The sequence below is a fragment of the Scyliorhinus torazame genome, chromosome 1 (assembly GCF_047496885.1).
Source record: "Scyliorhinus torazame isolate Kashiwa2021f chromosome 1, sScyTor2.1, whole genome shotgun sequence".
NCBI classification, from domain to species: Eukaryota; Metazoa; Chordata; class Chondrichthyes; order Carcharhiniformes; family Scyliorhinidae; genus Scyliorhinus; species Scyliorhinus torazame.
The window spans coordinates 30,926,324-30,945,494 of record NC_092707.1 but is presented as its reverse complement, the minus strand read 5'-3'; the positions used below and the strand labels follow the sequence as shown (position 1 = coordinate 30,945,494).

The 19,171-nt window shown below is 45.3% G+C and overlaps 1 protein-coding gene across 1 annotated transcript in view; it reads right to left on the bottom strand.

Moving 5' to 3' along the window:
* Window positions 1-2,285: 2,285 nt before the first annotated feature.
* Window positions 2,286-19,171, bottom strand: part of LOC140394774 (protein phosphatase Slingshot homolog 1-like) — a 127,372-nt gene continuing 110,486 nt past the window's right edge. Inside the window, exon 15 of the mRNA XM_072481994.1 lies at window positions 2,286-6,382. Within this exon, the coding sequence (XP_072338095.1) occupies window positions 4,436-6,382 (1,947 nt within the window). The 3' untranslated portion in view covers window positions 2,286-4,435. The remainder of the gene's footprint in view (window positions 6,383-19,171) is intronic.

Sequence of the window (19,171 nt, the reverse complement as noted above, 5' to 3'; positions counted from 1 at the left end):
AAACAATTTCTTGAAGTCATTCAATTTCTAATTCATCTTTTCTCAAACCTTTTTTTAAAAAATATGTTTTATTGAATTTTTTTTCCCAAACAACAATTTTTCCCCTCTTACAAAGCAAACGCAACAATAACAATACAGAAATTTTTAACAATACACAAGTAACAAAACCCCTTTATCTTTGACCTAAACTAAACTAAACCCCCCCCCCCCCTCCCCCCGGGTTGCTGCTGCTGGTCATCTGTCTTCCCTCTAACGTTCCCCTAGGTAGTTAGAAATGGCTGCCACCGCCTGGTGAACCCTTGAGCCGATCCTCTCAGGGCAAACTTTATCTGCTCCAGTTTAATGAACCCCGCCATATCATTTACCCAGGCCTCCAGTCCGGGGGGTTTCGCCTCCTTCCACGAGTAGGATCCTGCGCCGGGCTACTAGGGACGCAAAGGCCACAACGTCGGCCTCTTTCGCCTCCTGCACTCCCGGCTCTTCCGCAACTCCAAATAGAGCTAACCCCCAGCCTGGTTTGACCCGGGCCTTCACCACCCGCGAAATCACTCCCGTCACTCCCTTCCAATACCCTTCCAGTGCCGGGCACGCCCAAAACATATGTGCGTGGCTTGCCGGGCTCCCGCCACACCTCCCACATTTGTCCTCCACTCCAAAGAACCTGCTCAATCTTGCTCCCGTTATGTGTGCTCTATGTAGCACCTTAAATTGAATCAGGCTAAGCCTGGCGCATGAGGAAGAGGAATTTACCCTGCTTAGGGCATCAGCCCACATCCCTCCTCTATCTCCTCCCCTAGTTCTTCTTCCCACTTTCCTTTTAGTTCGCCCACCGACTCCTCCCCCTCTTCCCTCATCTCTCGGTAAATCTCTTGACACCTTGCCCTCTCCGACACACACCCCTGAAAGCACCCCGTCCTGTATCCCCTGTGTCGGGAGCAACGGAATTCCCTCACCTGTTGTCTAGTAAACGCCCTCACCTGCATATATCTCAAGAAATTTCCCCGGGGCAACTTATACTTTTCCTCCAATGCTCCCAAGCTCGCAAAAGTCCCATCTATAAATCTTTTCTCAAACCTGAATAGCAATTAATCTTTGAATGAATTTACCCAGCTTTTACTGATCAAATCTTGGTAGCCTTAAGGGGACATCACCTAACACTTTGGTTGACATTGTATAATTTCCCTGTCCATATAAAATAGCACACTCTCAACTTACTGTGGTCAGTGTAATATGTGTGCATGTGTAGAGACAAAGCAACTGAGGTCGTTGATCACACTTCAAAATTTCAGAAGTATATAAATTGAGCACGAAACTTGGTAATTGCGGTATGTGATGGATCGCAAAAAAGAGCGTGAGCTCTGGATTATTTTATTTTCACCCCTCTTGGCATTAAGACCATCTGTAGCATCAGCAAATACATTTAGCAGTCTGGGTACTGAAGCTGGAATCTTTACAGGCCATTCATTTAGCAACAGACCATGTGGTGGTATTTGTGTATTCAGCTATTTTAGCAGCTGCTCAAACCATATGGGATAATAAAGTCTAAATATAGATGGTGTCACTGTTTATTATCAACAGTCTCAGGCTTTCTTGTCTAAATATGCTGATTTTTAAGCTGCATAGTTCTCGGACAATGAATTTTGCAATAATTTGCTTTGAGCACTTAAAAAAAAAAGTGAACTTTGGCAGAGATACAAATTCTGCTACTTGGAGCATATATTTAACTAACCTGCAGAACACAAACCTATCAGACAAACATACAGTAATATAATTATTCATTGATGTTTTTAAAAAAATTGAGGCTTCATATGTTAATTCAAGAAAATGTCATGCCTATAGTTATTTAGGCAGTTACAGATGTATTAAATCTTTCGGTCTCAGTCTGTTTGGTTGACCCCAATTTTGCAAGTCAATTTATCATCCACCTTCAATTCTACCTTAAACCTTTTCATTTTTTTTGATACCTCATGTGAATATTTTTAAGCTACGTAATACTTTATATTACAATCACCATTTTTTTTTTCATCCCCTCCATGTATACCAGAATTAGTAAGATGATGCAAGTACACATTGGAAAGGCATATTTTTTGGAGTTCCAACATCTTTCTCAGGGGAATTTGAAAATACATAAATAAGGTATGGCTGAATTGCGAATGAAACCAAACTCTCAGCAATCATCTGCATCCATCTGATGGTAATTAAGAGTAGAAAAATGCTGAAAACAATCAGGAAAGCACAAAGATGCCAGCTTGTGTTAATATGCATGAAGTTCCATGGAAGCGTAATAGAATAATTTAACCATGATTAAGATTTTTATTTACAAAAATACATGATGCAACCTCATTTGACATTACCACAATGAATTACATCTTGCCTGCCACATAGTGGCCATACAATACTGCTGAAACAGTGCAGTGTCATGGAATAAAAGTATTCCTATGCAGCTATGAGATTATTTACTGCTTATAGAGAGCAACCAAACAATTGCATTCCTTTAGATGGTTTCTTCCTGCAGAAACGAAACACAGAATTCTTTTTAAGAGGAGGGAGATGGGTTTTGAGGCATCAGACTTTTAATTCAAATTGTTTGACGCCTTTTTAAGAAGTGGTCCAGAACGTACAATCCACTTTTTGCCTGGAATGCTTTCTTTCTGCAATCCTTTCACCCTCTCTTCCCATCTCTCTGTTGGATCCACTGAATCATGCTGGGGTTCACTCCATGGGTACCGACCGGTCTTCTGCTAGTATAACAGTCAAGTGGTAATTTTCACCTGTCAACCAAGACATTATATCTCAACAATCTATAAGTATAAGGCCCAACATAAGCAAGCCAGATTGCATCTTCAGCTGAAACCAGTCACCTAAATATCAGTCAGGAGCAGGAAAATTGACTGATGTTCTGCCCTTTAGTCAATGGACACATTCTGCAGTATCCTTTCATATAACCTGGCTGAAATTTGCTAACTCAGCATAGACCAAGAAGCAAATTTGGCACCTCCTGTTCTGGAGCTCAGCTTCATTCTGCTTGTATATATTGGGGCATCAGGAAACTTTGCCCCAGGAATTGCAAACTGCAATAGGGTTAGAATGCTGTCTATTTTATACATTGTTTTAAACAAAATGTTTGTTCTTGTAATTTATGGGCTGAGAGAAAGTCTTAATAACAAGGCTATTGATCTCTAACTTCCCTGCAAAAAAATGATTGAATCTCAGAAACCAATTCTTGAAAAATTAGCAATAATCCTGGAAAATTGACACGTGGAGGAACAACAAACTTTGACAAACTAATCACTGTAAAACAAGGATAATGCTTGCGTGTTAGCGGACAATTCGATTGGGCTCAGATTTGAGTAAGAACAGGTATCATAAGAGATGTGTTTTTTCTCAAATACATAACATACTCAATATTTGTAGGAAGAAACAGTTATGGCAACTTGTGGAATAATGGAATCTGATCAGAGGAATAACAAACAACTGGGAAACAGTCACAATATTTACATACATAATGCAAAGTGTCAAGAAATTACAATTAAAAAAATATATAAAACCTAGTGTGAAATTTTGAATTTTAAAAGACAGGCTATCACTGTATAATTATTTCAACAACACTGTTCAATGGAGAGGGACAATATCATTAATAGAGAATCAATGGAAAAGTAGAAAAGCACAAAGTCTGGTGTTTACTTACTCTATGCTGATCATTCTCAACAACATATTCACTCAGCAAAACTATTAGACACAGAATACACATTCTACACTACTTCAGCTTAAGGCAAAAATGGGGAAGAAATTATTTACAGAAGTAGGTCCAAAAAGGGACCATATCTCAATTTGTTTTTCTTTGGGCAGAATGAATGATTATTTTATTTTCTGCAAGTTCATTGATTTAGGGGTAAAATGGAACTCTTGCTAGAAGCTTAGTAAAGATAATTTATTCCCCCCCAACTATTATATTTAAAAATGTGCAAATCATGCAGGGTTTGGGGACAAGTCACATATCAATTTCAACTATGAAGCAACTTCAAAATCCATGTAAATTTGTTTTCCAAATTTTCGGTTGGATTTAGAGAATACAACAAACAATAGTTTTCAGGGCTTTGCTTCAAGGAACATTTAAGTTTCATGATAATCCTCCCAAAATTAAGTAGCCCTAACTGAATCTGTATTGGTCTTTTTTTTTGTTGAAAAAGCACTGTGGATTATTTCCTGTTTCAAAGTGGGAACTTTCATTTTAAAAGTAAAAATGCAACTTCAGAAATTTTAGATTCAGTCTAAATAAGCAAACTAATCAGCGCGATACTGCACAAAAAAAGGTTACTTTTGAATAATTTTGAACTGTTACAAGAGATCGACCAACATAGACTAGAATTCAATTATTTTTGCTTTAAGGTTATGTTTAAAAGGAAGTTTGGAATGCATTCTCCTTTCCAGAAAATCACATGGTATTATAGAATGGGTTGTGAGTTCTCTTTTTCTCACACTGCTTTCTGAGCTTCCAGAGAGGGCGCATTCGTACATTCTGTTCCCGAGAAGTCAAAGGGTAGAGTTCGTTGGCACTCTGGGTATGGAACTTGCTTAGTCCAAATGAAGGAATGGAGATGAAGTCTATACACTGCAGTGTAACTTCTGCATCAGCAATACTGTATTTGGTAGGAGAAAACATCCCACAAGGGTGTTCACCTTGATCTGTGCACCGAATATCAGGCAATTTCAGAGTTTTATGTTCCAATATAGAACTGGAAGTTTCAACTGATCTATTTAGTGGCCTTATGAAGGAAACCGGTTTTGTTTCCATATCCATTTCCCCACAGAGACTGCCTTTCCACTGCATTTTTTCAACAGCATTAGGCAACAACAAACTCTCAATTAGTTTGACGTGACTTGACCGTATGAAAGTTCCAACTTCTTTCTCCCTGGATGACAGATCCTCACTTGATATGTTCAAACTTCCCAGTTTGGCTAAGGAATGAGACCTCTTCATTTCTGAACAGATAGTTAGTCCTGCCTGGCGCATCCTGGCTTCAATTTCCTGTATGCGGAGCTCAACTAAACCAGGTTGCCCTTGAATACTGTGAAGACTGTCACTGCTGGAGCTACGAGTCAAGCTTGAAGTTAAAGGAGATGGTATCAGTGTTGCACAGATTTGCTGCAAGCGATCTTTAGTGAAGAATCCGGACCCACTCCTATTATTCAGATAAGGTGTAGATGTTTTCTGGAATATGCCATCTATAAAATTAAACTCGTCACAACTAGTCTCTGACAATACATTGTTCTCCACATCTTCATAAACTTGTGTTAGATCCTGAATGTCTACCACTGGCTCATGCACGATCAAATCCAGGGAGTCATTCTCTGCAAGTGCAGCTTTCCTATTTTCACAATTTTGTATCTGCACTGGTTTGCTCGGAGACTTTAGAAAAGTTAGTCTTTCCAATTCTTTGGTATGCTTTCTTACCAACCCAGCCTTCTGAAGCTGAAGGATAGATTCCTGATGCTGCATTAAGTAGCTTTGAACTTTTGATCTTTCCATCTCCTGGTCATCTATCAGTTGTTCTAATTCTTCCATTGGCTTAGAACTCATATGTTCATTACTGCAACTAGGAAATACGGCTCGATTATCTTCTACTGATTTTCTAATAGATGGCATGGAATGCGCTGAAGAGTTTTCCATTATTTGTGCCATATTATCTTGTTCATTTCCTAAAGATGGGATATTAGTATTTAACGGAGTTAATTTGTATTCTGGCTGATGTTTTCTAGATTCCGGCAGCTGCAGCACCTGCTTGTCAGCTTTCGAGCCTGGGTGAATAAACACAGTCTTTGAATCTATTGAAGTTTTTAGATCGTCATGGCTGCCCATACATTGGCTTATTACTGGTAACCGTTTCAAATCCTGGCGTCTACTAGACAGTGAAGCCATCGTATCAGGAACCACAGTTTCAGTATGGATGTTATTGGCCACATTTCTGCAGTTGTGATCAACCTCCTTGATTTCTTGCTGCTGTTTTTGCCCTCCACAGTTTGTTCTTAAGCCTGCGTCTGTTTCTGCAGTTTCATGCAAAAGTATTGTATCAGTTGTGTCGATGGTATCAGGCCTATTGACATGCTTTTCTATCACTTGACATCGGTCTGGCTCATTGGGAATTTCATCAAATGCTTCCGTCATTGGCACATCTGAAGCTACATTTGATAAATATCCCAAAATACTGGACTTGTTTTCTTGTGTGTCTTTAGTGCTGGTACCACATATCTGCGCCTGATGCAGGTTTTTCGCATGATCTGTAAATTGCTCACATACAAGATTACTTACAGTGTCTGAGCAGTCCAAAGCAAATTTATTAATAGGTTTGACACTGTTGGGGGTTTCAGCAGTGGTAACAACCTGGAATAAATTTGAAACATTGCATAGTTTAAAATGGAAGTCGCAGATATAGTAGGTTTGATTAAACTCTAAATATACAAATAAATAAAAAAAATAACAGTCACGGCAAAGTAGTTTCAATCTAAAATGCTGCTGCAATAAGGTTTAAAAAAAATGCAATCTGCTGGAGACAATCTCCCACATCATGTAACCCAGCTAGAGGGGGGGATATTTGCAAGGTTCACTGGACCTTTCTGGCCCTGAATGTAGAATTAGTGTCCCAACTACATTTGGAAGTATTGTTTACACTGCAAACCAGTCAGGGTTGCTATCTGTATTAGTACAGTTATAGCAACATTTAAAGTTTGATGTGACCATATTTTGAGTTTTTGCCTCTATATTAGGAAAAGGATTTAAAGGGAAAAGGGTATTAAAAATAGGAGCAGTGGTAGGCCATAAGCCCTGCTGAGCCATTCAATAATACCATGTCTGAACTGTAATTTGATGTGCAACCGGCCCGCTCCCGTAGGCAAAATTATGATCTCGTTGGAGCATGGCGAGAAACCAATTAGAACCACTTAGACCCTATTTCGATACAATTAATGAGAGCCACCCCTTATCCAACGGCCTCCTGTCATTCAGTGGCCTCCCCAGCAAGTGGTCACGCAGGCGCAAATTAGTACTCCTTTTGAAAAACATGAACCTGGCAGAAGGGCTTCTGTGGGGAGCAGAGGAGGTGAGTAGCCATCTTTGCTCACAGGCAAAGAGTCAAGGGACGCTGGACTTGCCCGATGGCTAGGAGTAGATGAGCCTCCACAGGGGTGGGCTGTCATGGTGGGGGTGGGGGAGGCAACCCCGCGCGGCACCAGCATGTCAACCCCTGGATCGTGTACACCCGTTTCATGGGCAACCCTTGTCCCTGCCCGGTTGTCCCACCGACCACCCACAACCCTCATCGACTGCCAAAGCCTCTAGCCGTGCAGTTGAAGGCAATTGCTAATGGGGAATTGGCAATCGTGGTTAAGTGAGCATGTCACACAACCCAAGTGGATTCCTGTGGGTGAGCAGGCTATGTAGCATGTGCAGCTCATTGCCTAGCTAACCAATATCACAACTTGATGCCTGGACACTGTGCTTGAACACTACGGGAGGCAACACCTCACACAAAGAACAAAGAAAAGTAGCACAGGAATAGGCCCTTCGGCCATGCTGCCCGTCTAAACTAAAATCTTCTACACTTTCAGGGTCTGTATCCTTCTATTCCCATCCTATTCATGTATTTGTCAAGACGCCCCTTAAACATCACTATCGTCCCTGCTTCCACCACCCCCTCTGACAGCGAGTTCCAGGCACTCACTACCCTCTGTGTAAAAGACTTGCCTCGTACATCTCCTCTAAACCTTGCCCCTCGCACCTTAAACCTATGCCCCCCTAATAATTGACCCTTCTACCCTGGGAAAAAGCCCCTGACTATCCACTCTGTCTATGCCCCATATAATTTTGTAGACCTCTATCAGGTCACCCCTCAACCTCCGACGTTCCAGTGAGAACAAACAAAGAGTTTATTCAACCTCTCCTCATAGCTAATGCCCTCCATACCAGGCAACATCCTGGTAAATCTCTTCTGCACCCTCTCAAAAGCCTCCACATCCTTCAGCAGCAGCCAACATTCGAACACCCAGAGGATCGGATACAGCTCCGGGGCTATGTCCACGGCCAGATGTTGGGGGAGTGCCATGGGGAGGGGAGATGCCTGGAGATATGCGGAAGAAAGTGACAAGAGGCGTTTATTGTCTGTAACAACTCCCCACTCTCTCGATGGTGCTGTGCCCCCCCGCCCCGCTCCCCTCCCACCAGTGCCCTCAGTGATCCCCGATGTGTTTGGCCCTCCAAGTTCCACCGCTACGTCTAGGTGTGTCCCCAGGATGCAAATCAGAGGTGTAGGCAGCCAGCTTACCACGTCCCATGGCCTTTGATGCCCTGGTGGATGTTGTGGGGTCTGGGGCCAGAGGGCCCCGGCTCACTTGTCGGCGGCACATACACAGCCTTGCCACACTGTCCCATGTGCAGCCTCATCAGAGGGGTGCAACTCGGGGAGGTGGTGGTCACCGTTGCCACTCCATAGGACGGGTCCAGGTTGGCACCCAGCACCCCCTCCACCAGTGCCCATAGGGCCCCGAGGTTCACCGTGGGACAGGGGGGCATCTGGTTCGAACCTCGGCCGCCCTTGCATCATCTGGCTCTGCCAGCCCTGGCGGCTCCCCATGGTCCACACCATGGTGTCGATGCCCTCGGCGACGCTCCTCAGTGACTGGACCATGCTCTGCAGCGCCGCAGCAATGCCACCTGGACTAGGACAAGCTTTGCAGCGTCTCGGCCATTCCATTCTGAGAGCCATAGGTCAGCATGGTACTGGGTCACATCCTCCAGTGAATCGGACATTCTGCTGAGACCCTCAGCCATAGCCGTCACCGATTATGCAATGCCTTGGACACCTTCACTAATGGTGCCGATGTCGTGGACCAGGCTCTCCACTATGGTTGCCACCCTTGCAGTGTTGGCTTTGGTGCCACGCAATGCCGGTGACATCTCCTGCGCCCGTAGCCTCTGGGAATCCTCTAATCGGATATGGATCTGCTGGAGTGTCGCTGACATCTCCTTCTGAATGTCCAACCGCTCCCCAACGTCTCCATCAGCTCCACAGGCTCAGCATCAGGCTGGGACCCAGCTCGATCCTGGGATCCAGCAGACCTCCGACTGCTGTCTCGCCTGGGGGTTTCTGCCTCCACTGGGCGTACATCAACAGCAGTATGGTGCTCACCAGATTGTGCCCCAGAAGCCTGACCACTATCATTTCCCACCGAGGTGCATGTTTCTGCGCTGGTGGAGATTGGCGATGACATCTGGGTTGCCTCGATCGTGGTATCCTCTTAGCTCTCCTCCGAAGTGTCCTCCTGGGAGGCTGGAGGCTACATGGGATGGGCCGGCGCTGTTACTGAAGGACCTGCGGGAGAATGGAAATGTGGTCAGTGGGAGGGACAGGTCAGTCAGTAAGGCAATAACAACTCACGTTTGACAGGTCCTTTGGCTGAGGCCGGGTGGTTCTTCACCTCTGTGGCACCCGCAAGTCTCGGCCACCGCGGTTACCTCCACGGCATGCTCTTTGAAGGCGGAGAGGAATGTCTAGCACACCACCGCCAGTCTGGATCCTCTCCCGACGGTTGTGAGAAAGCTATTCCTGAGGAGATACAGAGGGCATCTTTAGCCACACGCATGGTTCACAGTGGTGGGGGGGGGGGTTAAGGAAGGGTGTGGGGGAGGAAGGGAGAGGGGGTGGAGGGAGGGTTGGGGGGTCGCATGGAATGTTAAGGGGGTGGACGCTCGCGCAGGGCGGTAAGGTCTCCGGTGGAGGGGTGCATTGAAATCTACTCAGGTGCTAGGGTGGAGGAGTGCAGGTAAGTTGGGGCCTCTGGAAAGTTGGGGTGTGTGGCAAGATGATGGGTGGGTGTCCTGGAAGGGAGGGGGTGCTGTAAGGTGGCCTGAAGAGGGGGCACCCCCAGGGACCCCGTGGCAAAGTATCCATACTTGGGGGGGGGGGGGGGGGTAGCGGGTAGTGTCCATGTGAGTGGGTGGTGACATTGTCCATGGGTGGGGGGACCCACATGTTCACTTAGAGATTGGAGCACCCTTTCAAAACAGCAGCCGGATCTCGGAGTTCAGCTCCCAAGTGCAAAAAATAATTCTAAGTGTGGGCTAAACCAGTGAGAAACTCCCCAGGGTCCAAAAAAGTGACTAAGTGTCAATGTGGTATAATGTAAGCGGAAGATGCGCATGAGGTGGCTCCCACTGGAGAACTGATCTTTTTGCTCTTTTTCTTACCGCCACAGGCTGATTATCTTTTGGAAACTTACGATAATCATTGTTCTCTTTTTGTTGAGATGCCCAGAAAGCTTGGAGCAGCAACTCTTTGACGGAGTCTGTAGCCTCTCGGGGCTCAATGGGAAGTAAGATGGCTTATTTTTCTCTGTCCACTCCACTGACGGCCAAGATTCTCACTAGTCCTTTGCCGAAATTGAGAAGCACTGACAAATCGTGTCGGAGGATCTTAAAAGACCAATTGAAGAGGCCTCGGCCCCCATTTGAGTGGCTCTGGTAAAAACTAGCGAGACCATTGAAGTAAATGGAGTCACGATTAAGAGTATGGAGATGACTTGATCGGATCACAGTGATGGGATTGCCACGTTGGAGTCTGATCTCACTTCAGTGGTTGGAACTAATAAGTTGTTAAGAGCAAAGCTGAATGACCTTGAAAACAGGTACAGGAGGCAGAACATCCGGATTGTGGGGTTGACGGAGGGAATCAAGGGCCATATACCTATGGAATATTTCTCAGACATTGCATCCCCGTCTGAATTGGACCGGGCCCATTGCTCACTTTTACCAAAGCTTCTTTCTGAGATTACCATATGGTGATTGTAAGATTCCACAGTTTTAAGGAAAATGAGAGGGTTCTATGATGGGCAAGGGAACACCTTGATTTCAAGTGGGAAGGCCACTCCATTAGACTGTATCAGGACATGGGCACTGAGTTAGCGAAAAAAAAGCCACGTTTAATGAAGTGAACGCCGCCCTGTACAAGAGTGGAGTCAGGTTTGGGATGACCTATCCAGCTTGTCTCAAGAGTCGCATCTGAGGAAAAATACTTTTTTTGACAGCCGAGAGATGTTTTGTTAAGTGGCACAAATTGTGTGCTGTCTAATTTGGTTCATGGCTCCATCAACGGGCATGTTGTATTATTTGTATTTTGGTTTTTCTTCTTCTTGTCGGGGTTGTGTTCTTATTGCCCTTGATTAGATTTGAGGTTTGTACTATGTGAAGTTTTGTTCTTTATATTAATATATAGTTTCCTTTCTTTTGTCAACATTGATGTCCAGCGCAACATTTATTCGTTAGTGGATCGTGCAAGTTAAATGAGGTTTTGGTATTTTTCTAGTTTATTTATTTTTCTCTAGTTGGGAGTCTCCCTGCTAACTAGGGAGTTAGTTAACAGGAGTGGCTTGGGAGGGTTCGATGCAGCTCATTGTAGTAGTTGATTAGAAAATGAGCTTAGAGTTTTTATGACTCAGATGGGTGGGCTGGGGTTGGATCCTTGGCACTCTTTGCACCCGAACGATAGAGACATCTTGAATTTTTCACATGTCCACCATGCATATTCTTTTTTTTTTTTTAAATTTAGAGTACCCAATTCATTTTTTCCAATTAAGGGGCAATTTAGCGTGGCCAATGCGCCTACCCTGCACATCTTTGGATTGTGGGAGATACCCACGCAAACACGGGGAGAATGTACAAACTCCAGCGACCCAGAGCCGGGATTGAACCTGGGACCTCGGCACCGTGAGGCACACCATGCATATTCTGACATTGATTTTTTTTTTTTGGAAAGGGTTCTCAAGTACTCAGTAATTGTATTTAGGACCATGCCCTGCACTTCATTGATTTGTTGCTAGAATCTGGTTAGAGAGCTGCATGGTAGCACAGTGGTTAGCACTGTTGCTTCACAACTGCAGGGTCCCAGGTTCAATTCCCGGCTTGGGTCACGGTCTGTACGGAATCTGCACGTTCTCCCCGTGTCTGCGTGGGTTTCCTCCGGGTGCTCCAGTTTCCTCCCAGTCCAAAGATGTGCAGATTAGGTGGATTGGCTATGCTAAATCCAAATGGTTAGGTTGGGTTACGGGGATAGAGTGCTCTTTTTGCAAGGGCTGGTGCAGACTCGATAGGTCAAATGGATTGGGCTGACGCAATCTGGTAAGGCTCTTGGCCCGGATGGCTTTCTGAATGAATTTTGCAAGAAGTTCTCGGGGAGCTTGTACCATTATTTATTTATTTTTAAAAAAAAATTTGGAATACCCAATTATTATTTTTCCAATTAAGGGGCAATTTAGCGTGGCCAATCCACCAAACCTGCACATCTTTAGGTTGTGGGAGTGAAACCCACGCAGACATGGGGAGAATGTGCAAACTCCACACGAACAGTAACCCAGGGCCGGGATTCGAACCCGGGTCCTCAGCGCCGTTGTCCCAGTGCTAACCACTGCGCCACATGCCGCCCTAGCTTATCTTTATTATTGGACATGTACTAGGATTCCCTATTGCTGTCTCCGACCCTCACTCAAGCCTCCATTTCCCTTCTTAAGAGGGACAAGGACTTGACATGTGGTTCAGACCTCACTTTTGAATGCGGACATCAAGTTACTTGTTAAGATGTTGGAGCCTTGTCTCCCAAATTGAATTTTGGAGGATCAAACAGGCTTCATGAAAGGCCGACAATATATGTCACCTGTTAAATGTCACCCTTTCCCCCTCCCCAGTACCGAACCAGAGGTGACAGTTCCTCTTGATGCTGAGGAGACATTTGACAGAGTGGAATGGGAGTATTTCTTTGAGATTCTTGGGAGGTTTGGATTTAGTCATAAATTTGCTTCTGGATTTGCCTGTTATTTAATGTCCCTAATGCATGTGTTCGTACGAACGCTTTGAACTTTGATTATCTTCCCTTGAATAGGGGCACTAGACAGGGCTGCCCACTTTCTCCGCTCTTGTTCACCCTGGCAACAGAGCCGCTCTCTGGAGCATTGAGGTCCTCTAGTCAATGGAGGGGTATTATCTGAGATGGGGTGGAGCATGGTGTGCCCCTCTCTGTGGACGACTTACTTCCTTATATTGCAGATCCACTCCCCTCAATCGACGGCATAATGAAGTTGCTTAGCACCTTCGGCTCCTTCTCTGGGCATAAACTGAATTTAGACAAAAGTGAATGTTTCCCAGGTAACCCCCATGGGAGGCGAGCCCAATTGGGGACGTTACTTTCTTGCCTTTCTAATACAAGCTTTTGCTATCTGGGGGACCGGGTGGCTCACAGCTGAGCCTCACTTCAGAAGATGAATTACACAAGTCTGGTTAATAGTGTCAAAATAGATTTGCTTCCTTGATAGGTGGGACTCAAAGTATGAAAATGAACTTGCTCCTGAGGTTTTTCTTTTTCTTTCAATGTCTTCTCATTTTTCTGCCCAAATCCTTTTTTATGAAGGTTAACAAATTGATGTCCTCGGGTGGCATGTGGCACAGTTGTTAGCATTGCGGCCTATGGCGCTGAGGACCCAGGTTCGAATCCTGGCTCTGGATCACTGACCGTGGGGAGTTTGCACATTCCCCCCGTGTATGCGTGGGTTTTACCCCCACAATCCAAAGATGTGCAGGATAGGTGGATTGGCCACGCTAAATTGCCCCTTAATTGGAAAAAAAACTAATAATTGGGTACTCTAAATTTAAAAAACAAAACAAATTGATGACCTCATTTATTTGGGTGGGCAGGAATCCCAGAATCCGAAGCGTTCTGCTCCAAAGGGACAGACAGTCGGGGGCTTGGCCCTCCCCAATTTCTTGTTTTATTACTGGGTCGCGAACATTCAAAAATGTTGTTGCGGGTCAGTGACCCCATTCTATTTGGGGGCAAATGGAGGCTCGCTCCTGCACTACTTCTACACCTCTTGCCATAGTCACTGCACCATTGCCCCTTTTCCCCCACTAGGTTTTCTTCACACCCACTAGTGGTCTCCTCTCTTAGGATTTGGAAACAGTTTAGACAACACTCAGCTCCTTTCCCTGTCTTCACTCGACCCCACTTGCAACAATCACCTTTTCCTACTTTTTAGTTTGAACCCAACATTTAAATCTTGGGAGAATGAGGGGTCTGGAGTGTTTTGGGGACCTGTGCATGGATGGGAAGTTTACTAGTTTTAGGGAGTTAGCTGATGAAATTCCAGCTGCCCAACTCCAGTCCTTTTCGGTATTTTCAATTTTGTGACCTCTCACATATGGGGCGGGATTCTCCACTCCCGCGCCGAAGTGGCCGCGCCGTCGTGAACGCCGTCAAGGTTCACGACGGCGCGAAACGGCCCCGATCCTGACCGATTCAGGCCCTGACAATGGGCTAGGATTGGGGCCGCGTCATCTACACGCGCCAGGCCTTGTCACCCACGTAAAGGCGGCGCCGCATAGATGACGCGGCTGGCGCCGCATAACTGGCGTCATCCGCGCATGCGTGTGTTGGCCGGCGCCAACCCGCGCATGCATAGTTGCCGTCCTCTCTAAGTCCGCCCCGCAAGAAGATGGCGGACGGATCTTGCGGGGCCACGGAAGGAAGGAGGTCCTCCTTCAGAGAGGACGGCCCGACGATTGGTGGGCACCGATCGCGGGCCACCCCACATTTGAGGTACCCCCCCGGTGCAGGATCCTCCCCTCAGGCCGCCCCCCCCCCCCCCCAGCGTTCACGCACCGTTCTCGACGGCAGCGACCAGGTGTGGACGGCGCCGGGGGGAACCCGCCGTTTTGGCCTGGCCGCTCGGCCCATCCGGACCTGAGAATAGCGGGGGTGCCGGAGAATCGCCATTTTGGGTGTCTCCGGCGATTCTCCGGCCTGCAGCCAGCGGAACTCGACTGGGCTGTTCCCGCCGCTTGGGAGAATCATGGGAGGGCGTCGGACCGGCGTCCCGGGAAATTTTGGCGGCCCAGGCGATTCTCCCAACCGGCGCGGGAGTGGAGAATCTTGCCCATGGCTTTTTCTTCCTTTCCTTTGGTGCCACCTTCTTCCTTGATGAAGAGGAATCTATCCCTGGTTCAACCTGTCTATTTTGGACCTTTAAGGCCATATTCTCTCACCGGATTCTGCTCTGTTAAACGGTGTGAGGGCGAAATGGGAAAGTGAATTGGGCCCTATTCGTACAGGTGAGGCTCTTCACAGAGTCAACTCCACATCCTCATGTGCTCAGTTGTGCCTAATTCAGTTTAAGGTGCTACACAGGGCACAGTTGACTAGGGAAAGGATGAATGGGTTTTTCCCAAATGTTGAGGATATGTGCGATCACTGTTCTCTTGGCCCGGCTAGCCACACGCATATGTTCTGGTTCTGCTCCAAACTTGTAGACTTCTGGGTTTCAATCTTTAATACCATGTTGGAGATACTCCATTTAGACTAGTGTCCGCTGGGTTGTCAGACTCTCTAGTGATTCAGTCTGGGATAAAGACGGCTTTGTCACCTTTGCCTCAATGATAGCCCGGAGGCAAATGTTGTTTGGTTGGAGGTCTCCCACTCAGCACAGTGCCTCTGTTTGGTAGGGTGACTTAAAAGTCAATCCTACATTTGGAGAAAGTCAAATTCACCATCAGGGGGTTGGTAGAGAGATTCTACCCAAGATAGCAACCATTTAGTTCCTTTAAGGAGTTAGTCACCGTCAGTTAATTATGTGGTGGGTGTTTTAAAAATGTTTTTATACTGGCTTGTGATTTTTTGGATTCTTTTCTTCTAGTTTGTGTTATTATGAAAACATTCTAATAAAAAAACACATTATATTCCATCTATCAATTCCATGGCTACTCAATTATGTATTCTTATTTGTATCGCTGTTAAATCTGGATATATTACACTCTGCCCCTCTATATCAATCGTAATATAGATCGTAGAGAACTGAAACCTCCGCAGTGATCCATGTGGCACTTCACCAATAACAGCCTGCCAACCTGAAAATGATCCAATTTATTCCTAGTATTTTTTGTCCTTTAAACCAGTTCTTTATCCCTCCAAATATATTGCCTCCAGCCCCATGAGCACATCTCGTGAAACAACCTTTTATATAGCACATTACAACATCAACTGGTTCCCCTTTATCCAGTCTATTAGTTACATCCTCAAAAGACAATCTGTCAAGTATTATTTCCCTTTCATAAAAACATGACTCGGCTTCAATAGATTAAGATTTTCTAAGTGCTCTGTTACCACTTCCTTAATAATAGATTCCAGCATTTTCCTGATAACTGATGTTGGGAAATCTTGACTTGGCTTACAGTTCCCCATTTTTGCTCTCCTTCCTTTCTTGAAGATTTGTTACATTTACTTCCTTCCCAAGAGACCATTCGAGAATCTGGAGAATTTTTGAAGATCACAATCAGTGTCGTCAATTATTTTAGATGCTAGGATTTAGGGCTTGTACGCAATCAGATCCAGGTGATTTGTTAGCTTTCAGTCCCATTAACTTTGCCAGTACTTTTTCTTAACTAATATACTAATTATATTCATTAACTACCTCACTCTCATTAGACTCTTGGTTTCCCACTATTTATAATAATAATTCTTATTAGTGTCACAAGTAGGCTTACTTTAACACTGCAATGAAGTTACTGTGAAAAGCCTCTAGTCGCCAAACTCCGGCGCCTGTTCGGGTACACTGAGGGAGAATTCAGAACGTCCAATTCACCTAACAGCATGTCTTTCGGTACTTATTTGTGGGAGGATTCTGTTTTTGGTTGCATCTTCTGCAATGAAGGCAGGCACGAAAACATTTCTGAATATATCGCCCATATTCTATTTCTTACTCAATCATTTTTTGGTCATCTTTTCTAGTTTCTAAAACTCTCCCAATCCTTAGGCTTACTACACTTCTTGGAATTAGAAGGCTCATCTTTGAATCGAGTGCTATCCTTATCCTCTCTGTATGGTCAAGGATGGATCACTTATCCCACAAAGTTTTTATTTCTCAATGGAATGTATATGTGTTGAGAATCATTAAATATTTCTTTAAATGCTTGCCATACTTATCCACTTTTATACCTTCTAATCCAATTTTCCAATTTACCATAACTACCTCTCCCCTCATACCCATGTAATTGGTGAAATTTGCTTAAGTTTAATTCTGCAGCTTCAGACCTTTGAACGTCATTCTGGAACTCAATGTGAAATTCTATCATATTCTGAGGACTCTTCCCTGGAGGATCCCCTACCATAAGATTACTAATTAAGCCTGTCTCGTTGTGCAAGTAGAGAGCTAATTTAGCCCCTTGATGGTTCAATGATACATTGTTCTAGGGAATAGTCTCACCTGCATTCCAGGAACTCTACCTCCACCAATTATGTTTGCTGGTTTGATTTGTCTATTTTACATAAAGATTAAAATCCCCACAAGTATACCATTGCCTTTGTTACAAGCACCCCTTATTTTTTGATTAATACTATGTCCAAAAATATAGCTGCTGTTACAGTGGCTATAAACTACTCACACCTGCATTTCCTGCCGCTTGTCATTTTGTATCACTGCCCATATCAATTTTTCAGAGCCAAGATGCAGCCTGACTATAGTCCTCAAGTCATCCTTTATTATCTGCAGAATCCATGCAGAAGGAGGCTATTCAACTGATGGAGTCTGCATCGACCCTTTGAAAGACCATCCTACCTAGGCCTATAGTCCCCCACCTATAACCCCACCCTAAGGGGCAATTTAGCATGGCCAACCCACATAACCTGCATATCTTTGGACTGTGGGAGGAAACCGGAGCACCCAGAGGAAACCCATGCAGACACGGGGGGAATGTGCCCCTCCCGCCCGGCTTACTCACTCTTCCAACTTCTTCTATCGGGCAGGAGTTACAGAAGTCGGAGAACACGCACAAACAGACTCAAAAACAGCTTCTTCCCCGCTGTCACCAGACTCCTAAACAACCCTCTTATGGACTGACTTCATTAACACTACAGCCATGTATGCTTTATCCAATGCCGGTGCTTATGTAGTTACATTGTGTACCTTGTGTTGCCCTATTATGTATTTTCTTTTATTTCCTTTTCTTTTCATGTACTTAATGGTCTTTGAGCTACTCGCAGAAAAATACTTTTCACTGTACCTCTATACACATGACAATAAACAAATCCAATCCAATATATTGCATTATATGTATTTGGTGCAGTAAGAGTTAATGGCCTGGGTTAGTGTGTGTCTGACTGCTGCAGTAATGTTTTTTAAAATCCTGTTTTGCAAGGCAGCCAGGCTTTGTGGTTACAAGAGGTGCAATTATAGCATCGTTAAATGTTTGGGCTGATGGACCTTTGTTTATATTAAGAGGGTTTCCTCGGGGAGTAGATAAATAGACACTGTGTTCAGCTTAGTGAGATGAGTTAGTTAATGAAGGAGCCAGAGGCTCAAGCAATCAGATGTTAAGGAGTTTAGTTTTAGATTGGGATGGGAACAGAAGACAAGCAGCTGTTCACAATACAGTTCAGTTAAAGATCTGTCTGTAGACAGACTAGTAATTTATTTCCAAACAATTCAGTTAAGATTTGACTGATGACTTCCAGTTGCGGTTATGCGGAGATAAGTTGCACATTCGGCGGCTCCCGCAAAAACTGTCTTTTGGGCTATTTTCAGGGCCCCCAACGTCACTTTTTCGACATTTCCCGGTGTGGGAAGGAGTCTACAACAGCTCCCCGTCAGTATATGGCTTCAACTAGGAGCGGGGCGAAAAAGGTGGTGGTGGACCCGAAGAAGGTGCGAGGGAAGAAGGACAAAATGGCGGCGGGCAGAGACCAAGCAGCGTGGATGCAGTGGGCGGAGGAGCAGCAGGAGGGTATCCAGCGCTGCTTCAGAGAGATTAAAACGGACCTGCTAGAGCCGATGAAGGCGTCTATTGATAAGCTGTTGGAGACACAGACGGCCCAGGGAGTGGCGATCCGCGAGGCTCGACAAAAGATCTCTGACAATGAGGACGAGATCTTAGGCCTGGCGGTAAAGGTGGAGGCGCACGAAGCGCTCCACAAGAAATGGCAGGAGCGGTTCGAGGAGATGGAGAATCTGTCGAGGCGGACGAATCTGCGCATTCAGGGCCTCCATGAGGGGCTGGAGGGGCCGGACGTGGGGGCCTATGTGGTCACCATGTTGAACTCGCTGATGGGAGCGGGGTCCTTCCAGGGGCCCCTGGAGCTGGAAGGGG